The sequence below is a fragment of the Neltuma alba genome, unplaced genomic scaffold (assembly GCF_004799145.2).
Source record: "Neltuma alba isolate B1F8T4 unplaced genomic scaffold, ASM479914v2 tig00012070_pilon, whole genome shotgun sequence".
Taxonomy (NCBI): Eukaryota; Viridiplantae; Streptophyta; class Magnoliopsida; order Fabales; family Fabaceae; genus Neltuma; species Neltuma alba.
Window position 1 is genome coordinate 365,528 of NW_021636631.1, and position 17,688 is coordinate 383,215.

General features: G+C 38.1%; 2 protein-coding genes and 1 pseudogene across 3 annotated transcripts; 2 read left to right on the top strand and 1 right to left on the bottom strand.

The window, feature by feature from the left end:
• The first annotated feature begins 777 nt into the window (after positions 1–777).
• Positions 778–3,734, top strand: LOC114721823 (flavonoid 3'-monooxygenase-like; annotated as a pseudogene).
• A 3,292-nt stretch (positions 3,735–7,026) lies between these two features.
• Positions 7,027–9,138, top strand: LOC114721784 (flavonoid 3'-monooxygenase-like). Of its 2 annotated transcripts, XM_028907643.1 has the most exons (4): positions 7,027–7,525; positions 7,782–8,225; positions 8,311–8,355; positions 8,608–9,138. In XM_028907643.1, the coding sequence occupies exons 1-4, from the start codon at positions 7,070–7,072 to the stop codon at positions 8,956–8,958; spliced, it is 1,296 nt and encodes a 431-aa protein (XP_028763476.1). In that variant the 5' UTR covers positions 7,027–7,069; the 3' UTR covers positions 8,959–9,138. The 2 variants fall into 2 exon arrangements, with proteins under 2 accessions (XP_028763476.1, XP_028763475.1); XM_028907642.1 differs by having other exon boundaries at positions 8,311–9,138.
• Positions 9,139–10,176: 1,038 nt separating this feature from the next.
• LOC114721781 (transmembrane protein adipocyte-associated 1 homolog) lies at positions 10,177–14,620 on the bottom strand. The gene is made up of 6 exons (XM_028907638.1): positions 14,030–14,620; positions 13,063–13,254; positions 11,587–11,749; positions 11,234–11,336; positions 11,052–11,133; positions 10,177–10,437 (listed from the first exon to the last, which is right to left on the bottom strand). Exons 1-6 carry the CDS (start codon positions 14,324–14,326, stop codon positions 10,360–10,362), a joined length of 915 nt encoding a protein of 304 aa, XP_028763471.1. The 5' UTR covers positions 14,327–14,620; the 3' UTR covers positions 10,177–10,359.
• Between the last annotated feature and the right edge of the window lie 3,068 nt (positions 14,621–17,688).

Below are 17,688 nucleotides of genomic sequence, written 5' to 3' on the forward strand. Positions count from 1 at the left end.
ATTTAATGCAAAGAAAGGAAGGATAGAATGATGAAAGCGAAATGAAGTTAAAAAAAATGATTCTTTTTCCATAAAAGAAAATGATTCAACAAATCAACTACTATTTGAAACTCCAAGAGAAGACACAACTACTATTCACAGGTGATTAGAAGGGACCTCAAAAAAATACAAGAGATGACCATGTTTTCTCACCATGGAGTAAAGTTGCTTCACGTCATCATGGGGATGGCTTGAATTGAGTGACAAAGCAAATGAAGAACGTCTGGATATTGGAGGGGCTCCATGATTATTCTAAGGTGACCGTTTAATCATATTTATTTGGAAACATAATTGTATTGAAAAGGAAAAGACGCTGTAATCAATGCAGAAGGGGATTCATTTTGAACAGATATATTGAAGACTTGGTTAACGGAACATGATAAGTAGCGAATTTATTGAGAGTTGAAGGCGAACCAATCCATTTGAACTCAAACGGGTATTACAAAAACCGATCCATTTTACCTCAAACGGGTATTACAAGATTTTATATAGAAAAGCAGATAGATAACACCTCTGTGTATCCTATCACGCAACACAAATCCTGTCATTATTACTTCTCTTCCTTTCACTTCACTTGCCCCTACCTATATCCTAACTCCTTCGAATGTGGCTTCTGTGACTTCTCCATGGCTTCTGGGTTTGGCTTCCCTTCTTTTTCGCTTTCTCAACCTCTTCCGTCGACCTTCTCTGTCTCTTCCACTTCCTCCCGGTCCCAAACCCTGACCTATCGTCGGCAACATGCCTCACTTGGGCCCTGCGCCCCATGCTTTGGCCGATTTGGGTTGGACTTATGGTCCTCTCATGCACCTCCGGCTTGGCTTCGTCGACGTCTTCATGGTGGCGTCGGCTTCTGTTGCCGAGGAGGTCTTGAAGGCTCACGACGCCAACTTCTCCCCACAGCCCACGGTGGCGCAAGCTCGGCGACAAAAGCCGAGGCCAGAGCCAAGTACATGGGTTATAACTATCAAGACCTCGTGTTAGCTCCCTACGGCCCACGGTGGCCCAAGCTTCGCAAAACCTCTGCTGTTCATCTTTTCTCCAGCAAGGCCTTGCATGTTTTCATACACATCTCCGTCAGGTTAGTAGTTTCTTTCTCTGTATAAGCTTCTCAACTCCATAATGCCACTGAGCGAGGAAAAAAGAGCACAAGTCCCTATAGGCATATACGTTCTTCATTACATTTAATTAACTATCTTTACATCTCTCAGAAGCGTACAAAAATTTTGTAACGAGTCCGAAGGTTCTTAAACTACTAGCAAATACTTGATATTTTCGGTAATCAATATTGTTTCGATCAATTAATGTGTTATGACTACTCCCCTCGAGAAAAACTCGCCGCTACTTCTCTTTCGTTTTTCTAAGTTTTGATGAGTTCTTGAATTATTTCCGTCTTTTCAATATGTTTGAAAACTTGGATGGTAGAACTATTGGATGGAGAGAATTTTAACAATTATTCAATACACGATATCTTAAGGAATATACAGATTCCGTAATATGTCACATAAATGTATAATACTAGCTACTACGTAGAAGGTAAAAGAATGATGACACATTATTTCAGACATTTTTTAAAAAAGGTGTTTTTTATTCTCGGCAATATATATTCTCTAAAATTAGATCCAGCTGAGAATATGTATTGTTTTAACCGATCACTTTTGTTTTCAGTGGTATCGTTTTCAAATAGAACTTGTAAACAATCGAAATTTCAAACACAGACAAATTTTAATTTCTTTTTATAAGTTGATCTGTCAGCAGATTGCCTTTTTTTTTTTTTTGAAATCACCATAGGTGGATAAGACGATTGATCAATTATTAGTGTGCTTAAAATTTAAATCATACAGGCGGATATTATAAACATAAAAAAATAAATGAGAATTTTGGCCATTTTCCCATACCAATTCTAAAAAAAAATTTTAATTAGCGATGCCGTGTTAGCTAGGAAAAAAGCAAGACAGCGATACTATATGAGAGTTTCAGAACTTCTTTCCTTCTTCGATTAAAACAACCTGACCTTTTTTATAAGGATATGAAGGTACCTAATAGAACCAGTTTCGGTACTTATCGCTTTGATAAACATATTAAGCTTATCAGATCTAAACCACTCATATATCATTTGAATAGTCAATATTTGATTTTTTTATTTATTTAAAATAATTATTTTAATATGAATGAAATCTAAAATAAAGATAATCTCTTAACTATCTTTTTTTGAAAAATAGTTTTTTATTTAAAATAATTAATTAAAAATTTTAAATATGTTCAAATTAGATATATACAATCAAGACTTAATGAGCTTGGAGTACTCATCAAAATAATGAGCACTAAAACTGGTTCCCAACTAATAAAGCATGGGATTGCATCTCGACAATTAACACCTAGCTATACTTTGCAACCTGGCATCATGTTGTTAATCAAGATACGACTTTAATTTAATTAATTCAATGAATGCAAATTGCAGGAAGAGGTGGGAAGACTGGCGCGTAATCTCGCGAGTGCCGCCTCACAAGTTGTGAACTTAGGACGGTTGCTGAATGTGTGCGCCACCAACGCACTGGCAAGGGCACTAGGGCAGTTTTAGGAAGGCGCGTGTTCCACGACGGTGCCGCCGGATGTGATCCCAGGGCCGATGAGTTAAAGTCGATGGTGGTGGAGATGATGGTGCTGGCCGAAGTTTTCAACATAGGAGACTTCATCTCGGCGTTGGAATGGCTTGACCTTCAAGGAGTTCAGGGCAAGTTGAAGAAACTGCACAAAAGGCTCGATGCCTTCTTGACAAACATCATCGAAGAACATAAGGTTTCTAAGAAAAGAGAACCACATGCACTTGTTGAGCACCTTGCTTTCTCTCAAGGAGGCTCAAGATCAAAGCATTACTTCTAGTAATTGATTTTCCTACTTAGTCCGCTTTGATCAATCAGTATTTGCTTGTCCTAACATGCATCGTTGATGACTATTTGCTGGCAGAACATGTTTGCCGCCAGTACTGACACGTCATCACGCACCACAGAGTGGGCCATAGCCGAGCTGATCCGAAACCCGACCATGTTGGCCCGAGTCCAACAGGAATTGGACTCCGTAGTGGGCCGGGACCGGCTGGTGAATGAGTTGGACTTGCCCAATCTGCCATATTTACAGGCCTTTATAAAAGAAACATTCCGTCTTCATCCACCCACTCCTCTCTCATTGCCCAGAGTCGCGGTTGAGAGCTGTGAGATATTCGGATACCACATACCTAAGGGGGCCATCCTCCTGCTCAGTGTTTGGGCCATAGCCCATGACCCGAAGGAATGGTCAGACCCGTTGGTGTTCAGGCCCGAGAGGTTCTTGCCGGGCGGGGAGATGGGTGGTGTGGACGTTAGGGGCAATGTCTTTAAGGTGATCCCATTTGATGGTGGGCGGAGGATATGTGCTGGCATGAACCTTGGGCTTCGAGTGGTCCAGCTTCTGATTGCAACTCTGGCCCAGGCTTTTGATTGGGAGCTGGAAAATCGGCTCAGCCTAGAAAAGCTTAACATGGAAGAGGTTTATGGGCTTACCCTCCAGTGGAAAGTTCCTTCGATGGTTCGACCAAAGCCCAGGCTTCCGCCACACCCGTACTGACAATCTACTGAGATATGCCATCTGACTTCCAAATATGCTTGTGGATATGATTTGCTGTGTATTTCCATTCACTTGTTAGAATTTGCTGTATTGTTATATTGCACTCCTTCGGTTTTTAATATAAAATCCAATTTTTGAGTTGGTTTTGATTCTAAATATAAGACTCATTTCTTATATTTATCAATTTTCTCTAAATTACGTCTATAGATACTCCTTCAACCATAATCAAGTAGAAGAGGGAGAGGGAGTATTAAGAAAGATGATTATGGTGTTTTAGAAAAAATGTGTCACTTTTCTTATAATTAACTAACTTACCTAACTTCCTTAATCTAATTAAATTAATTAAATGGGTCTTATATTAAGGACCGGAAGAGTATAATTTATTGTTCATTTGCCAATGGGCACTAGAGAAGAGAAGCCTAATGGTCCTGGCTTAATCTCTCTCTTTTCTCTCACATATTCATAGTATTGTTCGTCTCTTCATGGTCCTCAACTAGCGTTGTTTCGTACTTTCGTTTTGCTATTATCTTCTATTTTGTCTTGCGGCCCGAAGCTTATTTCAGTGCTCAGAGATTTTATCCAAATTATTATTTTAATTTTTAACCCAATTTGCTGTGTTCCACGTCACTGATTCTTTTTGGCCCAAAGATTTACCATTGATATGATTACGTGTTTCGTCCCATTGTGACTCCATGGCTCCAAAAAAAAAAAGGTGGCGGATCCGGTTGGGCATGTAATCCAATGTGCTGGTTAACAGAAATTTATCAACCAATAATTTGGCATGAGCCCCTGGCTTCGTTCCGACCCAAATCCGCGGTAAGAGTCAGTACGTAGATCTCATGGCTGCTACATATATATGTTATATTGATTGATCGAAAGAGGACTAGGATGTTTCTGATTTGGAGGAATATGGCTAACAGCCATGAGAGGCCATTCCGCTAATTGGTTCAGTTTGTGATGATCGTTCACGCATGTGTTGTATTGGGACAGTTTAAGTGAAGCATCAAGCCTATCATCTATCACTTGGCCTACATCTTCTCATATACACACACACACACACACACACACACACACTACTTCCGGTCCTTAATATAAGACCCTTGACTTTATTTTGGTCCTAAATATAAGACTCCAATCCACTTTATCTCTCATATTTATATATTTTTTTTCCAAAGTAACACTTCTAACAATGATAGTTCTAGTTAATACACTTGATTAGCAAGGATATTTTAGGAAAGACAACACCTATTTAGGACAAATAACTAACTCAACTTACTTTCTTAATCTCCTCAAATTAGTCAACTGGCTCTTATAATTAGGACCGGAGGTAGTGTTATATCATTTGTGGACAGCATACTAATTTAATTAGTTGGCATCCAATTTTCCCCCCAAAAAGCTTCGCAAACCTCATGCGACCACTCTCTGCACGAAGTATACAGAAAAATTGTGGAAATTAAAAGGAATTATGCCACTCAACAGGCTCATGCATGTGTTGTGAAGATCATGCGCGGTTTGGCTGTCCAGCATCTCTTATAATTGACCCATCTGAGGTGTTGGTTGCATTGTGTGCCTGGCTTGAATACAGATTGATACTCCATTATTTGATTCTCTCTCTCTCTCTCTCTCTCTCTGTGTGTGTAAAGGAGCTACTTAAAAATGATCCCTCAATAACTAGCTAGCTCCTATATTTAGGATAAAAAGGTGTAGATGATAATAGTTGCGGTTTAGTTGCTACTAGTATAAATGTTTTATATTTAGGACCGGAAGAGTGAGTACAAGGATCTTATATTTAAGACAGGACGAGTATAAGTCACTGGAGATTCCTACTGGACGGATCTAAAACTGCTAAGCAGTTTTGGTGTCCTACGTCGCTTGGAACTGGAGAGAGTGCGTGTGTGTGTAGACAGTGTTTTTGGAGATATGGAAGATCAAGCATTATGCTTATAGTTGTCAACGGCATGAGTTTTATAAGTTCCAGGTAGGAATATTTTTGGCTACAATTGTGCCTCCGAACTCGATGTCACTTTGTTGCTCTCATTCTAAACTTCACATAAATTCTTGTTTTGGGATATTAAGAATATATATATGCGCGTCATCAATGATTTCGACGTCGATCATCGCTGATGAACGTACGTCCTCTGCTATATATATATATATATATATATGTTGGTCGTTCTTTTACTATTCAACACGTTTAATTTTGGGAAAACGACAGTTTCAAACTTGGTGAAAGTCTCCATCACAGCTGAAACTCTCTAATTATTAAAATGTTAAGAGTGAACCCGATTAAACAAATGGCTTGTGTGGCTTGTTCGTGACAGCGTTTTGATGCAATCATCTATTATTCCCTCATCTGTAGTCTGTACGTTTTCCTTTCTCTGTTTATATATCGACATTGTCGGCTTGCGTTGCGTAGGTTTTTCGCTCCTCAATCGTCAGCGCAATAAATTTATTAATATATAGTTCCAGATTATTATCAGGTCAATAGGATATACTTACATATGTTTGAATAAATTGACCAAACTATAGTTCAAAAGATCCTTTTCATCGATTATCTTCTATTAATTAATTTGCTATTCCTATTATTCAAAATCTTACCTTTATTGGCCCTTCCTAAAGATCAATTCAATCGAATACTCTATCTTGTGCGTAAGAATTTGATTTATTTAATTACCACTACGCTGATAATTTTGCCATCCTTACCAATATTAATATGAAGTTTTCTTATTTTTTTTTTTACTGATTTCTCATTTGATAAAAGAATATGTATCATCATTTAATTTCTCAGTCATCGCTTACAGAAATCAGATTAGTATTAATTAAATATTGATATAAAGACCAATTATGACTTTTTCCTGGCCAGAGTAAGATTAATTATGATTTTTAATTTTTTCCTAAAATAGATAGTCTCGCTAATTATATCTTTGACCCTTTCTCAACTGAAAAATTACGTAAAAAGCATAATCGTGTTTGACATCTATATATATATATATATTTATATATATATTCTGAAAAATGATCAAAAAAAGAATTAAATTTGTCAATTTAACAATATATATAAGTGGGTATTTCCAAGAAGATACCAGTGCTGAAAAAATACCGTTAAAGTTAAATTCCTCCATATATCTTATTTTGACTTGCCATCCCATTCTGGAAGCGCAATTAATAATACAGAAGCTTCATCCCTGTATTGAACTTTTCTGCGTTTCAGCAGCCCGCGAAAGCCACAAAAGTCGTCTCACTGACCTTGTCTTCTAGTTCAATTCAACCACCCACCACTCTTCACTATTTCTCCATGTCAAAACCCTATAAATAGCTCCTTCTTCCTCCTCCTCACACATCATTCTTTTACTGTTCTCTCCTTCTTCGATTCATATCCTGCTCAACCATTATTATAATACACTCTGTCATTAATTCGTCTTTTTCGAATATGGCTTTTGTGACTTCTCCATGGCTTCTGGGTTTGGCTTCTCTGGTTTTAGCTTCCCTTCTTTATCGCCTTCTCAACCTCTTCCGGCGGCCTTCTCTTTCTCTTCCTCCCGGTCCTAAACCCTGGCCCATCGTCGGGAACATGCCTCACTTGGGACCTGTGCCTCACCATGCTTTGGCCGATTTGGCTCGGAGTTATGGTCCTCTCATGCACCTCCGCCTTGGCTTCGTCGACGTCGTCGTGGTGGCTTCGGCTTCTGTCGCCGAGCAGATCTTGAAGGTTCACGACGCCAACTTCTCCAGCCGACCTCCCAACGCCGGAGCCAAGTACATGGGTTATAACTATCAAGACCTCGTGTTCGCTCCCTACGGCCCACGGTGGCGCAAGCTCCGAAAAATCTCCGCTGTTCATCTCTTCTCCGGCAAGGCCTTGGAAGATTTCAGACATCTTCGTCAGGTTAGTAGTTTCTTTCCCTCCATGCGACACTGAGTACGTAAGGGAGGAAAACAAGTTCGTATGCTTTTTTTTTTTAATCGTTACGTACATCACAGAAGTGTGCAAAAATTACATAATGAAGAAATGTATATTTCAGGCAAAAAAATTGCAATATAGTAGAATCGATGATCCTCGAGTGACATCAAACCAGAGTTTGCAACTTCGCCTGCATTTTAATCAATATGAATTTAACTCATTCAGTGAATGCAAATTGCAGGAAGAGGTGGGAAGACTGACGCGTAATCTCGCGAGTGCCGCCTCACAAGTGGTGAACTTAGGGCAGTTGCTGAATGTGTGCACCACCAACGCACTCGCAAGGGCAGTTTTAGGACGGCGCGTGTTCGACGACGGTGCTGCCGGATGTGATCCCAGGGCGGATGAGTTCAAGTCGATGGTGGTTGAGATGATGGTGCTGGCCGGAGTTTTCAACATCGGCGACTTCATTCCGGCGTTGGAATGGCTGGACCTTCAAGGAGTTCAAGGCAAGATGAAGAAACTGCACAAAAGATTCGATGCCTTCTTGACGAACATCATCGAAGAACACAAGGTTTCTCAGAACGAGGACCACAGGCACTTGTTGAGCACATTGCTTTCTCTTAAGGAGGCTCAAGATGATGAGGGAACCAAGCTCACTGACGTTGAGATCAAAGCATTACTTCTGGTAATTAATTTTCCTACTGAGTCCACTTTGATCAATTGGCATTTGCTTGGTCTAACATGCATGGTTGATGACTATTTGCTTGCAGAACATGTTTGCGGCCGGTACTGACACGTCATCAAGCACCACGGAGTGGGCCATAGCCGAGTTGATCCGAAACCCGACCATGTTGGCCCGAGTCCAACAGGAATTGGACTCCATAGTGGGCCAGGACCGGCTGGTGAATGAGTTGGACTTGCCCAACCTGCCATATTTACAAGCCTTTATAAAAGAAACATTCCGTCTTCATCCACCCACTCCTCTCTCACTGCCAAGAGTCGCGGCTGAGAGCTGTGAGATATTCGGATACCACATCCCTAAGGGGGCCACTCTCCTGCTCAATGTTTGGGCCATAGCCCGTGACCCTAAGGAGTGGTCCGACCCGTTGGTGTTCAGGCCTGAGAGGTTCTTGCCGGGCGGGGAGAAGGCTGGTGTGGACGTTCGGGGCAATGACTTTGAGGTGATTCCATTCGGTGGTGGACGGAGGATATGTGCTGGCATGAACCTTGGGCTTCGAGTGGTCCAGCTTCTGACTGCAACTCTGGCCCAGGCTTTTGATTGGGAGCTTGCCGATGGTCTCAGCCCACAAAAGCTTAACATGGACGAGGCTTATGGGCTTACCCTCCAACGGAAGGTCCCTCTGTTGGCCCAGCCAAAGCCCAGGCTTGCACCACACCTGTACTCACAGTCTCCCTAAAGATAATAGGATTCCAGATTTGTATGTCCTTATGCTTTCTTCTGTATTTGCATTCAATGGTTGAAATTTGTTATATTATTTGAATAATTCTTTTTCACGTGCCAATGGCATTAGAGAAGAGAAGCCAAACTGTAATCTTTTATTCTTTCTCCAATTTATTCATTGTAATTTCTTTTTTAAGATTAATCCCTTCATTGTATCTAGCCTTTGTTTTTCTTATTTTGATTTGCCCATAGTGTGTTTCAGTGCTTAGAGCGAATATCCAAATTATTATTTCACATTAGCCAATTTCATACGCGAATCTGAATATACAGTATCTGCGTTAATAAAAATTAATGACATATAGCCATAGGATGGGATTTGGGCAGCAGTCCAGTGTTCGAAATCTCGAATTGTAACGGAAGAATTAATAAAAGACAATTATTAGGTTATCGTAGAACACGAGGGTTGAGGTGAAATTTTAGCCCGAAATATTTGGAGAGGCGCAATTGTTAATCCCCCTGATGTTTTAAAACAGCCCAATGTCGACCTGCGTTAACAGAAGAGGCGGGCAACGTTAAATACATTAGATGAGCCCCACACGATGATGCCATGCAAATGTGAAACATGGATTTGGGTGCTGTGTTTATGAGACCGAGCTCAAGCGGACAAGTGCAATGGATGTGGGAGGCGACATACTCAAAAACACTGGAGGGGGTCAAAGGGTTGTCAAAGAAGCAAACCACATGTTGGCCTTCAAACCCAATTCTCAGAAAAGCAAACCAGAACCACCCTACAAAGTATCTATGTCAGAGCTTCAATCACCCCGCCTACTCTGTTACCAGGCATGAAGATGGCAGGATTGAGCCGTCGTGGACGATCGAATAAATTGCGATGTGTCTTTTAGGCCACCGCATGTGGTCCTCTATGGTATGGATGGTTTGAACGGATTGGCTGCTGAGATCGCGAGACGAGTTAGGGTGAAGCCTAGGCATTTGTTAATTGACAACACGGACATATCCATATATGGAACAAGTGCGAAAAGCCGACTTATTGAAGGGGCTCATGAAAACCCACAATTTGATAGGGATTTATGAATTCACCGCACCAAGTTGTTTGCAAGTATTTCTCCCTTTCCTTATTCTCCATGCAAATTCATCCTCCCAGCTTTGCTTTGTTATAGTCTATGGAAGCTTATTTTACAGTGCAGATCATGCAACATACAGGGGAATAAAGCGCTTAAAAGAGTAAATGGGTTCATTCAAATTAAAGCTTCGTTCAGGCACACTTGTTCTGTTAAATTCCCCCCCCCCCCCCCCGGGGGGGGGTGTTTGTCCTGCCATAAAAGGCAAGAGGAATCTAAAAATATTTACACACTACACAGATAAAAAGATGGCTGTCCATTTACAGGTTGTCGAGGAATTACTCCCAGTCAGCGTCAAAGAATCCAGCATCTCTCATCTCGGAGTAATAAGCATTATCCAAAAGGAAGTCTTCCTCCTGCAGCAAGAACCAAGAAATAACACATCATACGCTGCTCAAGCTTTATTATAATAAGAGGCATCCCTGAGTGGGCAATGCCTACTACAATGTTTTTGATGGACTGCACTCAGGAGTCCACCACATGACACTAGGCAATTCCACCACAAGAACGCAGTACAATTGTGAATAGAGTTGTTCATGGGTACAACGAGTTTGTTTAGGACCTTCTTCAAAATTAAACCAGACTGCTTTAATCAGTTTTGCATAGAAGAAGACTCTTTCTCTTTTTAATTCTGATTCAGCAAAGTTCGATTTGCTCCTTTATTCATTTATTTTTGATGATCGAAGTCATTTCAGATTTCTTGACTTTCAAAAATCAATTTTTTTCTCACGTGATATAAGTATTTTTGTTTAGCTCCCCCAAATGTCAATTTTATGTCGATTAAATCAGTTAGCCCCTCTTTATCACCGGAAAAAAAAATTGGTTTCAATACAAGAGAAACCAATTTTCGCTCCTTTTATAATTTCAGTCAATTGAATTGATTTGTCTTCGTTTTGAAACCCCTTTTGTTAGTGTTTGTTAATAGTAAATATAAATGTAACTTCTGTAGCATATGGCAAGAAATGATTACCTGGAAAAAATCTTCAAGAAAAGTTACATACAGAAATGGCAGATATAGAGAGTGATAACAAAGTACAGTGAGATCATATATCCTGCAGGAAAGGAGATCCATCCATTCAGGGCAAATTTCATGTAACATAAAATAAACTATTGAATGCTACTTTTAATGGCAGAGAAGGGATGCGAGATTACCAACTGCCCAAGCCAGCCCCAACCACTGCTAGCCCACAGGCAAACAGGGCAATTGAACTAAAGACAAACATTGCAACAACATAGTTGTAGAATGCTGGTCTGGCTGCAAAAGGTAAAAGAAATTTGTACATCAGAACACACTTGTGGCCCCCTTCGTACAGAGGGGTTTCAGAGAAGCAGAAAGATGAAAAAGAATGGGTGAGTATGATTATGATATGTAGATCCTATAAACAGTAACATTCTTTCGTGTCACTATATCTCCGAATGCATGCACGGAGAGGACCTGCTTTGATCAGAAATGGATCAAATAAGAACAAAGGTGACAGCAGAACCACACACACACACACTCTTACGTGGCAGCTTCTCTCTCCATTTAGAGAAATGTACGAACAATATGAAGCCATATGCTGCGGCAAGCAACAATTTGTGAATTATCAACAAACCCCACTTGATCTTATGTAAGCTTCCAACATCACGATTGAACAAAGGGACTCCAAATCCAAAAACATATATTGCCTGATATGAAAGTACTCAATTAGGACAAGGCATATCAAGGAACAAAATGTTCGACATGAGGAGCAGAGAGGAAAATGGCAACATTGACAAGCATGTACAGAAGAATTGACATCAAAGAGAATAATCAGCAGCTACCTGGACAGAAACAACACAAGTCACATGCAAGGAAAATGCTGTGAAAAGTAATCATAACAAACCAAAAAAATTGAGAGGCGGAGGAAAAAGGGAAATTCATAGGAGGAATAATGAAATTTTACTATAGCAATAATCAAAATACAAGAGAAACAAAACAACCAACATCAATATAAAAAGGTCAAATCCCTAAATCAAGTCGTACAACAATAATAGGATATCCTCGACACAAATAAACTTCTTCCAACACCCTTCCCCATTTGCGCAAAATCATGTTCACAAAGATAAGTAGTCATTATAAAATTTCACTACTAAATTCTTGGCATGCCTAGCCCTCTTCCCCACATTTACATTCAACTTGATGCTTTATAATGACTTGGAAATCTCTTTCCAAATGAACTGAAAAATTAAAATGAAGCTTCCACCATACCACTTGTTTCAAGATTTAAAAGTGAATAGAACGTAACTCAGATTTTAGTACATAAAAATGTGCTTTTTATTTATGCGCCTGGTATATGGCAGGACCAAAATTAAGTTAACGAGTGAATCCCATTAATAAATGCGACATCAATAATAGTGATGGAAGCACAGAAGTGATAATCCAATCCACATGTTGCAACTACAAGCCTTAAATTGAAAAATATTAACACTTTAACACTTTTTTGGTCCCCTTGGTTAAGGCTATTTATCTATGGGGCCTCAATTTTAAGCAGTTCAAGAGATGCTTTGAGGATAAATTGGATAAAACATGTTTGAAGTACCCCTTACTGTTTTTGTTTTTGGGTCTGAAACCTCTGTTACCATGTTAGTACTACGTAGGACAGAAATGGGGCAACAGTTGGAACCATAGACAAATAAATGAGTTTGCAAATCATTTGGTAATCCACACAGAAAGGTTCTGAAAGTCATTAAAATTACAGCTTCCAAAAACATATGTTGCAAAGATTCAACGTGCTCATGGTGTGTGTGTATATATATATATATATATATCTCACGGATTTTAAGAGGGGGGATTACAAGGGATGTCTATATACACAAAGTAGTTCCATGATAATATGAAGTAGAAAAAAGTTAATATATTTCAGTATGGGCCAAAAATTATGGTACATTAAGACCTCACAGAACAGGTGTAAAATGTGTAATGCATGCATGTGCATCAACTAATGCAAATGAAATATCACCTTAAGAAGAGTATCCACAACGACAATGATTCCAGATACAAGGAAAGTGTGCGCCAGAGTTTCAATCCCATTCATATAATTATCCTTGAGAAGAAAAGCCATCATGCTTATCTCCAAACAAAGAATTCCAGATGCCGTCAATAATGAAAGGAAATTCCATGCAACGTCCTTTCCCGGAGAGCACTGCCATGCCTGCTTAAACAAGAAAGAAGTCAAAGTTGGAATTTTATTTTACAGTCAATAACAGCACACATGCAAAGCCTGAAACCAACTGAAGGGGCAACGAGTGGGTATTTTCCCATATTTGCGATGAAACAAAGTTGAAAATCATGCCACACTTTTACTATCTCCACTTAAATAACGTGAACTCTTCCTTCCTTGAAATAACAAAAATAACATTACATGTAAGTGAATGATGAAGACAAAAGGAAAGTTTTAATAACATGTGCAAATCCACTGGAGGAAATTCCAGCGATGGTCAAATGCATACTCATGAGTTCCTTAGAAACTGCATCAAACATATAGTTGCAAAAGCTTATTCAATAAATAGTCATGGGACTAAAAACCCCAACCTACAGACACTAGGCAGCCTTCACTCAGCCACCTCGGACCTTTCAGATTCAAATCTAAACGTCCATCTGGCATATATACGCGTAAAGTATTATCTCAATTTCAAAGTGTCAGCAACGAGGATCATATTTGTCTCAGCAAGCATTAAAAACGTCTATTCAGCAACCTTTATTTTACAATCCAAAACCCAAAATCTTTATCACTTTAGTTTGTTTTGCATAACTTCACATCTCGATACTCGCTCTAAATGGCATAATATATTGCATCTCCTCAAGTTCTCGCGCCCAAAGAAAAGGTCAAAAAACTGGGAAGGACAGAAATCCGGTCTCCCCACTATTTTCTTCTGTTTATCATGCAATTAGCCTCACCAAGGAACACAACAAGCTACTAAGCATACCTGAAATAAACACCAAGCGAGGTTTAAAAGAGTAGCAACCCAAAGCAGGGCATAACATGATTTCATTACATAAGATCCTCCATTATAAAGTTTCTTCAGGTTCTTCTTCGCGTGGACCGCCAGATACAGGACAAACAAAACCGACGGAACGACAAGGAAGGCGTCGTACCAGAAACCATTGCAATTAGACAAAGAGAAGATAGATCTTAGACCTCGAAAGCCGGTATTCGACGCAGGGCTCGCAGTTGGAGAGAGAGAAAGTGAGGTTTGGATGGCCTGAAGGAGATTCCTTGACATAATTTCGCGTGGAATAATTACTATCCCTTATTCTTCCTCGCTTTTTATTTACTGATATCAAAGTCTGGGATCAGATTGGTGTATTGAGAAGAAAAGGGTTCTGAGAAACAGAACGAGCATGGTTGGGTGAGGTTTGGTTGGAGAGGTTCAAAACATGATAGATTCAGAAGATCAGAGAGTTTACAAGATTCGATTAGCTGAAATTGCAACTTGGGCGATGGATGATGGAAGGTTTGGGTGGTCTTCCTGGTGCGGTGAATTGAGAAGGCAAGGGTCATTCCACGGGCGACCGACTTCGGTCTGTGGAAGTTTCTTCATCGGGTTTTATTTATTTATTTATTATTTTTGTGGCCTGAGCTTTGTTTTTTTATTTAATTATAAAATATAAAAGGCCAATCTAAAATATTTTCTCAATATATTTAGCATTCTATAATATTTTATAATACATCTAATATTCTGATTTATTTTTTAAGTAATTCGTTCTGAAATATTTTTTTTAATTTAATGTTAGATACACTAAAAAATCTTTTTGAGTGTTAAATAAATTTAAAAAAATACTTTGACATACTGAATGTACAAAAAATAATTCACAGTACCAGGAGTATCTAAAAAAATATTTCAGGATATTAAATACATCATAAAATATTTTGAGATAGTCATTACACCTGAAAAAATATTTCGAGATGCTGGATACACTATAATCCAAATATAAATCCTCTAATTCAAGTGGAACAAGTTTAATGCACCCACAAGAACAAATTTTATTTATAATCTAGAAAAATTTACAAAATGTTATTTACGGAGAACAATAAAACTCGTTTCTCAAAATTTCTGGGGGGGCACTAATTAACACTGAATACATAAAAATGAATAGCGTAACAAATGAGATTTAAACAGTATTTCAATTTGGTAATGAAAAAAACAATATTTTAATCATAACATCAAAATTTATTACGATCAATTAAAGCACGGGCTTAGCGTACACCCCATGCAATCACTAATGTTTTTTAAAAAGTTACTGTGCAGTAAATAATATAATTATTAAAAATTTCACAACAGGCGACAAGCATATAATTATATAATGATAAATTCTACTATAACAAATGGCATATGGGTACTAATTTGTTATGAAATTATTTAATAATTAAACTGTTTATGTATAATTGTATTAAGTGACCAGTATTGAATAAAACATATTTATTTGTCAAACACTAACAATAACTAGAACAAATCAGTCTTTAGCCTCTTCGTTCAATGTAAGATTTTAATACGATTTTTAAAAAAAAAAACAATGATTATCGACCTTGCACGTCAAACGTGATTTAATAAGTTTGATTTTCTTTTTTCTTTTTCCCTTTTTTGGCATATTCGGTGGGCTTGGGGATTAACAAGTTATTAGGATTGGCACGCGGCCATCCCATCCTAATTGCTTGCGTCTCATTTCGTCTTGCATTTACTTGTTTCGTTGATGTGCTAAAACTTATCTCCACGTCATTTGAATTCTCCTCCTCCTCTTTTTCATGTTCCGTTTACTTCATTCATAAGCTTTCCAAAAAATTCAAAATTTTACTTGGGAAAAAATTCAGTTTTACGCGAGTTAATTGTGTCAAAAGTAAATTTTTGCGGCCATAAATGAATTTTTTTTTAAAAGATATGATGTAATTAACTCCTGAGTTGTTTTTCATAAAATTTTATAATTAAGTAATTATAATATTTCATTCATAACAGTCGATATTGATCTCTCCTCCTCCTCCTCCTCCTTTAATAACGGGAAGTCGATATTGATCTCTAATTGTGGTAAAAAAAAAAAAAGATATTGATCTCTAACCGGATAAATAACTTCAGTTGCCGGCCAAGAAATAAATAATTAACTGCAATTAAAAAAAAGTGGCAAAAAGCCCCAAAAAAAAAAAAAGAAGAAGAACTCACTCTGTCGGTCCCTCAAAACGCTTGATTTAACACGAAAATACATGGCCACCATTCATCAAGGTGAGCTGGCATATTTACTCAAAATATAAAATTGATGGATAATAATATTTTTATGAATATGTTGCTATTGGCAACCACAACACCATTATGATGATATGGATTAAAGTATTTATTGCGTTGTGCAAAATACAAAGCCAACAAGCTAATTTTTTTAATACAAAAAAAAAACCAAAGATGTGACATGGTTTCTGTTTTGGGTGAAGCGTGATGTAACGTCAACATTGCCTTGCTAAGAAACAAAACATGACAAAACAAATGCATGCTATGCATTTCACGTGCCACCAGGTCATCATAGCAAAAATTAAAAGGACTATTATTTGGGATGGCAAAAAAAAAGGAGTATTTATTTGGAAAGAATTGTAATTACTCCTCCGGTCCTTAATACATGATCTAATTATTGAGTTGATTTTGATCCTAAATATAAGATTCATTTTTCATATTTATCAATTTTTTTTAAATTATCCCTATGAATATTCCTTCAACTATAATCAAATAAAAGAGAAAAAGAGATATTAAGAGAGATAATTATGACATTTTAAGAAAAATATATTATATTTTTTATAATTAACTAATTGACCTAACTTTTTTAATCTAATTAAATTAGTTAAATGGGTCGTTAAAAACGGAAAGAGTATTGCTTTTAACTTTTAAGGAGGGGGGACAACAAATGGATACGGCTCTTATCTTATCTGCACATAAGCATCGCTGTCCCTCTCAAGTCTCATCCATCATCCCTTCTCCGACCCTGCGTGTTAAAAGCTTGTGACCCGGAGAGCAATTGTCCGCGCCCCACTATTTGAGGAAGCTGGGCTCTGTAAAGCCCAACACCCAAATCACATTACCTCAAACTCATGGCTTCTAACATCAACGTCACCCCAAACGTTTGTCTTGAGAGTTAATCTGAAACTACGATTCTGCTATTTTTCAGTCACCAACTGGAGACCCTGTTAAGTGTTAACAGAAATATCCATATTTATTGCTCAACAATATTTTGGTTGTCTTCAATAATAACAAGATATCCACGTACTCACAAAAACGAAGGTTTTCCTTCCACTGTCTTCTCATAAAAACAGAGGGGAGATTAGCCGAAGTTTGGTTTTTTTTTTGGGGGGGGGGGTTTGGACAATTTAACTATTTAAACCCTCCCCTCATACGGGGAAATCCGCACACCCGCCTCACCGATTGGAAATCTCTCCTCTCTTTTTTTTCATCCTCTTCTATTCTCTTTTTTTTTTCTAACTATTAGATTAACATATTTTAATGTTTCAGATTTTAAGTTTTTATAAACTATTTATAAAAAAAATTTAAAAAACATTTAATACATTTGCAAACCATTAGAACTGAGTTTTAATATAGTTTATAATTTGTAATTT